The sequence below is a fragment of the Hylaeus volcanicus genome, chromosome 7 (assembly GCF_026283585.1).
Source record: "Hylaeus volcanicus isolate JK05 chromosome 7, UHH_iyHylVolc1.0_haploid, whole genome shotgun sequence".
Lineage (NCBI taxonomy): Eukaryota > Metazoa > Arthropoda > Insecta > Hymenoptera > Colletidae > Hylaeus > Hylaeus volcanicus.
In genome coordinates, this window is record NC_071982.1 from 14,236,306 (window position 1) to 14,246,312 (window position 10,007).

General features: G+C 45.9%; 1 protein-coding gene across 4 annotated transcripts in view; it reads left to right on the plus strand.

Moving 5' to 3' along the window:
* LOC128880352 (homeobox protein prospero-like) overlaps nucleotides 1-10,007 on the plus strand; it is a 71,603-nt gene that overhangs the window by 31,931 nt on the left and 29,665 nt on the right. For all 4 annotated transcript variants that reach the window (XM_054130352.1, XM_054130353.1, XM_054130354.1 and 1 more), the window contains exon 4: nucleotides 7,919-8,063. In XM_054130352.1, the coding sequence (XP_053986327.1) occupies nucleotides 7,919-8,063 (145 nt within the window). The remainder of the gene's footprint in view (nucleotides 1-7,918; nucleotides 8,064-10,007) is intronic.

Here is a 10,007-nt window from a genome sequence, read left to right on the forward strand (position 1 = left end):
GTGTCGCGGCTAACCCGAGAGCCACCCGGTGTCCTGAAAGAAACTCCAATTACGTCCCGGCGCAATTTAAACGCGCGGTTGCGCAACCCTGTAGAAAATGATCTAATTCGCGTATCTGTTCGACGGTTGGGCTCGCAGGTTCCGCGGAAAAGTTCATCGTTCACGAGCCGCGTCCGCGTCACCCCTTTCCGAAAGGCTGCACCGGATATCACCCCCGTCCCTCCGGGCAACCTTAGCCGAGAGTCCAACCACCGCCTCGCCGTTGGCAATCAACAACACCGTCGGCGCGCACCGGGCGACCCTCAAGCTCGCGTTGGTAATACCCGCGGAATGCATCGCGCTCGGCTGAGTGGCCGTGACGGAATGGAACCGGAGTAATCACTTGTTAACATGTATATTAATTACTCGATTTTGCGGGGGATCCGTGCGGCAAGGGGAGGGGGAGGACGACGACGACGTCGAGCGACGAGGCGACCATCAGGCAGGCGGTAGCGACGAGCGTCGTCGCGTTTGCCGCTGCAAGTCTGAGTGCAGATGGCGTTAAAGTGTTAATTACTAATTAAGAAGGGTGCACAGGGTGCAGCATCAAGACCCTGCGCGACACCTTTTTGAACGCGCCCTCTGAATGGACGTTTACGCCCTGACGGGCAAACGCGTGTACTCACCCATCCATCCGCGCGCGCTCATGAGCCACGCAAGCCTACACACGCATACACGCGCCCGTACACGTCCAACCCAGGCAGACAGACACGTACTTGCACACCAGGCCGAGATATCTGCCCAGAGAGAGGACGCTTGTCTGTGGAAGGTCTGCTCGGTTGCACGCGCGCGAGACGCGGCACGAAGCGACGAGACGCGACCGTCGAGAACGCGAGGAAGCGAGATCGCGCGCGGGAACGCGCGCAAACACGTAAACACGCGCGCGCAGATGCTTAATGTTCTCTCGTTATATGCACTTTCACGCCTCGTGCCCGTTACCCGTGAGGATAAAGTAGAGCGTGGCACGACGTTCCTCTCGAATTCTTTGCAAGCTTCTTCTTCCGCACCCTCGCCGCGGCCGCGACGGTTTTTCCAGCTGGCTGTGACGCCATCGGTCGTCGCACAAAGCGGCCACGCGTGAATTTATCTCCGCTGATGGCGGCTGAATGCGCCGGTAAACGTCGCCCGCGAGACTCTCTGTTAATTGTGCTGAACGCGCAGCCATTCTGTAAATGGACCCGTTTCTGCCCACTGATAATTACAGCCTGAAAAGGAGCCTGTCGTGGTAATAAGGAATTGCACGGACTCCCGTCCGTTGTCTCGCTCCTTGCAATAAAAATTAAACGCCCTTTGAGCGTTTCGCGACTCAAGACTCTGATTCTTAACCCTTTCAACGACCACAACGGCGTATCGTCGGCGGCCACGCTTGCGAGAACCTCGTTTCGCTACGATACGTTGCGCGTTCGCGTTTGAAAGTGACATGTCGTAACTCGGGTAGATTCGTTAACTCAATTATGGTGTTATAGAATGCACCTACAGCTCTGAACGGAATTAGTCCAATTGGCTGATAATGTAGAATTAAGGGATCTATTAATTTATTACAGAATACGTTTTAGTACTTCTATTTCGTGCTACTCGTAATTCTTAACTTTAAAGAACAATTCACACTCTGTTAAGAATACTTCACATTATACCAAATAGCAATTCTTAATGGACTAAAATGACGTAATGTACGAATAATTTAAAAATCCTCGGATCACCTGAAACCCAAAATATACTAAATCATCTGTAATCGTAAGCAAATCTTAAAGATACTCTGTTTTCGCGTCACTCCTCGTTTAGAGCCGTGACGCGCTAAATAAGTTCTCTCAGCAATTAAAACACGTCCAAAGTATAGGAATAGTGCCGTGGATATCGTCTGTTCTTAATTCAATCCATTTGCATTCGTATCAGCATCGAGCGTTTATTCTCCGTTCTATTTATTTCAACTTGATGTACAATATTTGCTTCTATTATTAATCCGAAAGATACATGTTTGCAATCTCTTAAACGAATCTATCAACGTACATATGTAGCTCAGCGACAACATTCTCATATTAGGGGGATTCAAAAGATGTTCCCTGAACGCTATAATTCAACGAACCGTCCCGACCAATCCTATATACCCATGCTGATATCGATCTCCGTAAATCGATTGTGATTTCAAAAATGTCAATGGGTGTCCTACGTAGGGATACATTTAAGAGATGCAGAAGTTTGTTCCCAGTTCGGGCCACAGCTGTTTCACAAGGGGGACAAAGCTTTCAAGGTGATCGACACCGGAGAGCCGACACTTTGCGAATCTTGGCGGATTGTCGGCTGTTCCTTAAGCGTCTTCTCCCCTTCGAGGGAGTCGTCCGTGGGAAAGTTTCGCCAAGAAAGCCGGCGCGAGGGGTTGAGATTTTAAGGGTCAGCTTCGGTCTTGGGGAGTTGAGGTGTTCCGCATTGTCGAAGGTCGACCGACTTGGCATAACCGTTAAAAGGGAGCCGGCTGGTTGGCTTAAGAAGCACGATTGAGGATCTCTGAATAGAAACTGCCAAGGGGAGAAGGCGTAAGGCGAGAAGACGCGAGTCGTCGTTACGCCCCGGAGTCAGCTCGCGTTCTCGAGACACGCGCGATTCGATTATGCGTTTTTCCTGAGTCGGAATGCAAATGAGGTTTTCGCGAAGACAACAGGACTGACTTTCTAAAAAAAATTCGGGAAGCATCCTTGGGCTTTAAAAAGAGCGTGCACTTAACCCCGAAATCACAGTTAAAACGCAAACGGGATTTTCATGAAGTCATCTAAAAATTCAAAAAGCATCTTTAGCTCCTAAAAAAAAAGATGCACGAGCGTTTCTTTTTTTCGCGAATCGACCGGAGTGCGTACGGTGTGGCGCAAAATTAAAAAAAAAAAAAACGGCCAAGGGCTGACGTTCCCCCTTTTAATTGGTCCTCTTGCCTATACGGCGCGCGATCCGTTACAAAAGCGACGCGTCGAAACAGCAACTCGCGACGATAAAGATCACGTATGAAGGAGGCGTCACGTCGACAACCATCATTGCCATTAAACGCTTCAATATGCGGCACCTCTAAAGCTCGTATTGTTGGGTCGCATGCGTTACAATGCGCGTCACCGTTGGTAAAAAAAAAAGAAAAAAGGAATTCGCGAATTCGCGGCTGTCGCGGTTCTTTATGCTGAAAAGGAGGAATCTTTAAATGGTAGACCCGTGCCTCCGAAGAAAACAAATGCTGAGGGGGAAAATCACTTTATCCATCGGTTTATTTGGGAAGAGTCTGCACCTTAGAAGAGAACTTTATAACATTAAGCTGCTGCATCCGGGCATGGTTTATACAAATGAAACTTCATCCATGCAAAATATTTTTAAGGATTTGCCTGCTTTTTTAATTTATTTTGAATGCATTTCTTTTATTCCATTACAATAAGATTCTGCATTAATTGTACACTCAAAGAGTAGCAAATGATAAATGAGTTCGTTTTCTAATGAAAAATCACGAGCCTTGAATTTTGCAAGCCATCGTTCAATTGTTTTAGTATTTCTATAATCTTCTTCAAATGCCAACTTTATGTTTTCAATTTGGATATCGCAAGTAGACAACCAACGACACAGTCGATAGATTGTGGTAGGTAAACACAGAAATTAAAAAGCTTACGAAAAAGTATTAACCTCCTCTCGAGAAGTATTAGACGTTTAAGTATCGGAAGAGTGTACAGGAAAGATTAGCGAAAGTCCTCTCGAACCCGATTAAATTCTGTTATTATACTCCACTCTGCCGCGAACGGTTTCGCTAGATGGAAAGAAGAATACTTCTAGAGGTTGGTCGTTGGCCGCCCTTTCTCTCGTGGAGAAAATCTCATGCGGGTGGCAAGGATCGCGAAAAACGCGAGGTAACGATTTCCGTTCGCGGCAAGAGCCAATTATTCCCTCCTCGAAGACACCCCGCATCTTCGTCTCCTTTCTAACCACCACCTCCCTCGCTGTTTCTCTTTTTTTCGGTGGCAAAAGCAGCTCGTAATTAGATGCTAATAATCAGCACCCTCCAGGAGGATCACGCTCTTTTCGTCTGTCTCTGTCGTTCTCTCTGTTTCTCTCTCGACGTCGCCCCGTTGCAACGGGGCGCAAGAAAACCCAAGCCCCTGAAGAGCTTATTATTATCCTAATTATACAATACTATAATGAATGACTTCGCGGCTCACCCTCTAGCCCTTACTCTCACTATCTTCCTCCTGTTCTCGCTGTCTCCCTCTCGCTCCTTCTCCTTTCTTCTCGCTCACCGTTGCTCTTCTCCTCTGCACTTGGTGGTCGAAGAGTGGCAATTCTAGCACTCGGGCTTTTTGTCAAACCGACTACGGAACTAGTGCCGTCTCCCTCGCGCCCTTACACCCTATTATGCGACCAGCCTCGTCTCTCGTCCCGTTTTCTCTCTGTCTCCTGGTGTCTGTTTTAATTAGGCACTTCGCGGATATATATAAGTATCTACCATGCGGTATTACGTAGGTACATAACCCAGCCGAGCCCAAGCCCAGCCCAGACCTAGCCCAGTCTGCCTACCGTATTCCGCCTATACTCGGCGATCCGACGAGCTTGAATGCGGTTGATGGGTGGTTGAGTAAGGATTATAGACGCAGGTGACACATACACGTTACCTCCGAGAGGCTGAAGTCGGGGGTGGCTCGGTCCTGATGGGTGGGTGCTGGTGACGGTTCAAGGAGACGTTGAAATAGAGAGACGGAAAGAGAGAGAACGCGCGAAAGGGAGAGCAAAACCGGGTAGGGAGAAAGTGAAACGCGAACGCGTTACGTACGGAGGGAGAGAGAGAGCGAGAGAAAGGGCGCGGGACACGATTCTGCAGAGACACACTCCTCTTTCAATTCTCCTCTCGTGTGCATAACCTTCTCTGACTGACTGCTGATAAGAGCACGCGAAATTGTCTTAATTGGCGAGAGAGCCAATCTGGAGTGATCGAATGAGAAGAGCCTCTCGCGTCTCTGCCACCTGACTCTCCTCCTCTTGCCCTTTCTTCGGGTCGCCACGTATAGATCGGGACGCGACGCACGAAAGATCCCATTGTTTTCTTCCGTTGGTTCGAGTGCGTTCGATCGACGAGTGCCACTCCGGCCGGGTGATCGCGCTTTCGACGTTCCCTATCGCCTGGTCTTACTCGTTACCTGGAGCGTCGATCGAGACTTCTGCGCCCGATGGTCTTATTAATCACCGAGGTTTCAACTACCGGCAAGGCACAGCTATCGATATGTGTAATGTTCGTGCCTGCAACGCTTCTTCCAAGGCTGCTGGTCTCGTTAGTACCCAGGATTTGAACGTTGGAAAGATGCTGTTATTAATACAGAAAACGATAATATTCAATAACACATATAAGATATACAAATAATAAAATTAACGAATGAAATTCAATTCATTGAATGAAATGAAATTTCACTTGGCATAAATGCATAAACAGCGAACCAAAAGATCGCCAACTAAGCGGGTGCTTCTAACATACGCATCAAACCAGTAGATGAAAAGCTAAACTTCGAAGCTGTGGAAGAACATCTTCCAAGAAAATAAGGACGAGCCTAAGTGAATGTTATCTGCACGACGATGTCTCGCTGGGAAACGACGACGAATGTGGAATACGTTCGTCGATTCTCTATTTGACGAGTCGCGCGCGAGTCCGCCAGGCGGAAGCAATCTTAAAAATTGCTCCCAACGGCACCAAGCGAAGACCAAGACCCGAAGGTTGAACTGGTTGCCTCGCATTGTCGAGCATTCAGGAACCTCGAGTTATACAAGCCGCAGTAGCACTACCGGCTGGTTTTCCCGTTGAACCGTACTTCTTTCCATCCCCTCGGGATCCAAAGTGCAAGATCAACCTGACTGCCATTCTCGCTGCCATTCCGGCTTGCTACTCTAGGATACTTCCACCACTCTGGGGCCGACTTCTGTGTGCGTTTGAGGGTGAGGAGGATAGGGACCCCGGAAAGAAAGATCAAGAGAAGAATGGAAAAATATCCGGGCAAGTAGCAGACCCCGCTTACCCGTTCTCGGCTCTCTCGGTCGTCGCGTCAAGTCGTTGCCGTGTTTACCTCGCTCGACTTGCTCGCTCGCGGTACGGAAAAATACGAGGGCTTCTACTTCTTCGTTGTCATCTTTCCGCGTCTTACGCCCCCGACCGCCGAGAGATTTCCTGGCTCCCCTTCCCTCGTAACTGTGATCGAAGCCGCTGCGGAAGAACAATGGTCTAGAGAAGTAAATGTATCTCATTCTCTGCTGAGAGTTATTACCGAGGCTGGCGAGGTCGATGATAGGAGGTATCATTTGTGGCGAATGATAAACTATAAGTTCGAGATTAAGTTGCTGTAAAATATTCATTTTTTTTTTTTTTTTAACTACATGTGAAAGAGAATATCGAAAAGTTAATCGAGAGGAAAGTACCTATCTACCTAGGAAAATACCTAGGAAAACTATTTGTAAACAATGAAATATATCGCGTATGTCTTTCGAACACAGTATACATTACAGAAGGTCTCTAGAAGAAATACTTGTATCCAAGTTAACCATTCCTCGCAATTTCTCAGAAATGTTAGGCCCGTGTTTCAGAGAATCCAAGATGAAAAATTCCTCTAAATGCCTCTCCTGTAATCATATAAACGTTTCGTGCACAATTTTCCGCGCAGACATCGAATCGCGCAAGATCGCACAGGACGCAATGGAATCATTAAACGATGCATCTCGCCGCGTTTTACACACGCCTTACTCGCTCGCGAGCCCCGGTACGCCCCTTTCGCGATAAAGCGAACGTACCCGGCATGGAAACTCGGCGTTTCAATTGAAAGAAAATAATTAATTTCTTAATCAGTGGGACTCGCATTGAATTCCAGCGCGCAAAGACGTCGCACAAAGGGCCGCCGGGCGTTCAAAGTTGCATTCGTTTCTCTGGCGGCAACTGCGCCCTGGCAACCATACTCCTTTCCTCAGTTTTCGGTGAGATCCACCGAAGCGGATCCACCCCTTCGCGGCCGCCCCCTTCTCGGCTCCCCGCATGGAAGGCTCGGGTCACTATTACTATACAAATTACCCGCCAATTAGTGACTTGTGCTTGTTTTAACTGCGTTAATTAATGAACGTAAACGGCAAACTTGACGGGCGCTCGATTTTTTTTTTCCTTTCCGGAGCAAGGAAAGGAGAAAAAGCGCGACGCACCCGCCGCGATCCCGCAAATGTTTGGAGTGAGCGCGTGCGCCGCAGGACGCCTGTGGAAAGTCGACGGTTGCCTCGAACGAGGGTGTCGAGATCTTCTTGGACGATACACTGTAACACGTTCTTAATAGTCTCTTTGAACCGCGTCGCTTGCCAGCCGACGATGAGTTGTACACACCTCTTTGCGACTCTCTCCCCCTAGCCGCCTCCTTCATCTTCTCCCGCTTGCATCAGACCACTTTTAGTATCGACCCTTAATTAATTATCGGTAGTGCATTAGCATTCTCCGTTACGCGAGAATTAACGTCGAGCATAGTGGCCGACGGTTCCCAAGGAAAAAATTATTTCCTCTCTTTCGTTGGCTCCGACGCTCGACGCTTGAGGGATTCCTTCGTTCTGGGGCGAGTTGGACGCCCGCGGAACGAGGGTGGGCCTTTGCGGGGACGTTAATTAACATGTGGTCTGAGGATCTATCGTTCGGCTAATAAGGAAATTGCTGTTTTACATGTCGCTGGGCATTGATAAACATTGATACTTTCTTCGGAATGAATTCTGAACTCTCAAACAGTGACGTAATTATTCGTAGAGGAATGTTGTTAGAATAAGTGCAGACAGAAATAGTGGTGGGAAGATCTACCCTAATATAATCGAAAAAGATTGTTTGATTATCGTCTGATTAATTTGCTTCTTTTTCTTCCAGGGAGTTCTACTACATCCAAATGGAGAAATACGCGAGACAAGCGGTTTCGGAGGGTGTGAAGAACGTCGACGACCTTCGAGTCGGTGGTGACTCGGAAATCTATCGGGTTCTCAACCTCCACTACAACCGAAACAACCACATCGAGGTAAGGAATCTTCCTGATACTATCTCGAAACAAAGATCATGCACTGCAATCCCTATTAACGCGATTCCTCGTCATATTTAAAATAATCTTTTCGCCAACTTTTCGTTACATCTTTCTACTTCACTAAAACAAACAAAAACGATATAAGACTTGAAGTAATTAGAATCAATCGCGATTCACGACGGCACGTCAATGTCGATATCTCCACGAGTATACCAACGCTAGTAGAAACAGCGAGTAATAGTCAGACATTCCTGTCAAGTCATACTGAACATACAATAGATTTCAAAGACGCGAACCAATACCTCGAATCATGTCAATGTTTCCACGAGCATACCAACGCTAGTAGAAACAGCGAGTAATGGTCAGCCATACCCGTCAAGTCGTACTGAAACATACAACGAGTTTCAAAAACGCGAATTCGAAAAGATCTCGTTCACACCTCCTCCTAACCGGCTCTTTTCCTCGGGAATCACTCTACTTTCCATTGTGGGACATAATTTATTTTCGTCGCCGGTAACGACGCCGATTGTATTTGCAACGGCCGCGTGACGGCGTGTGTGCACACGTAATGCAGCTATTTAATATTATTTAACGAGTCTCTGCTGAAACCTGGAGGCTCCATTCTTCCCGCCGCGGTTACAATTGTGGGCCGCTTGACGCGTAATTAATTACTCGTGTTCGTTAATAACCCAAACGTACTAATTATAAGTGGAAACTCTCAGCGCGCGCTCGCGTCGCTCGTTAAGCGATACGTAACATCGCTTTAATTCTTCGGATTCACGGCTCCTTCGGTGGACCGTAATGAACGCGGAGAAATTATCTTTCTCGTTTGTGCAACCAGATTTCCGCGTTCCCATCAGCAAACGCTCTCTGTCGATTAAATCTTTGACGCCCACGTACCTGCCTCCATCGCTTTTGGTTTCGATTTCGCGCCAACGTCAGCGTGCGCGTCGCAAAAATGACGTTAACGTTGCTATTTTTCGTGTCAGAAAGTCTAGCAAGAAATTGGTAACTACCTGTTTCGATGACTCGGAATTCAGGTGACAATTATCTTGATTGATCTTAGAAAAACGTGATAGCTATTACGATTTCCAAGTTCTTTCGATGGCCAAGAATTTATAGGTAATTTGTCAACTAGGTGCTAGTCGATTCTGTAAGGAGAATAGAAATCTAAATTATTCCCATGAAGTATTTCCATCCAATTCATGTTTACTCTTCTTGAATTTCAATTATAATATTATTATGATATATGATAATATTATTATAATTTTATAATAATAATATTATTAAAATAAAATAATAATATTCACTTACAATTTCATCCAATTCATGTTTACTTCTTCTAAATTTCAATTATAATAAATACGTACCTTGAATCACGGAAATGTTTGTACTTCCTCAACTGCTGACATCTCATGGGATCTTTGTCAGTAAAGCTACACAGTGTATTATTTTTATATACAAGATACACTTTTTTTAAATAACAGCTTACTTGAGAATTTAAATAGCAGTCACAAAAATATTTACAATTGTATGAATTTCAATAGCGAATCTGAATAGAATTCAATATTTTATTGTGTCCAGATTTAATGACACTTTTCAATATTGAATTTCTACTACATTGGCTGTTTATTTTTCATAAAAGTATATATCAATCGAAAGCTCAATAATAATTATCGTTAATCGTGCATACATCGTCACCGAGAATGAATAATTTGTCTAAAGAAGAGACTGCATTTAAATGTAACCTCGTTATAGTTAAATGATACAGTATGAACATCGATTCTAAAAATATATCATAGTATCTCGATGTTGGCAGTCGATAGAGTACGAACTTTTCCAAATGTACGTGTTTTTTAATATATTATAATAGTTTTTTGTAAACAAAAGGGTTGATACCCGTTGAAGTGAGCAAATAAATGAAATAAAGTGTCTGTACAG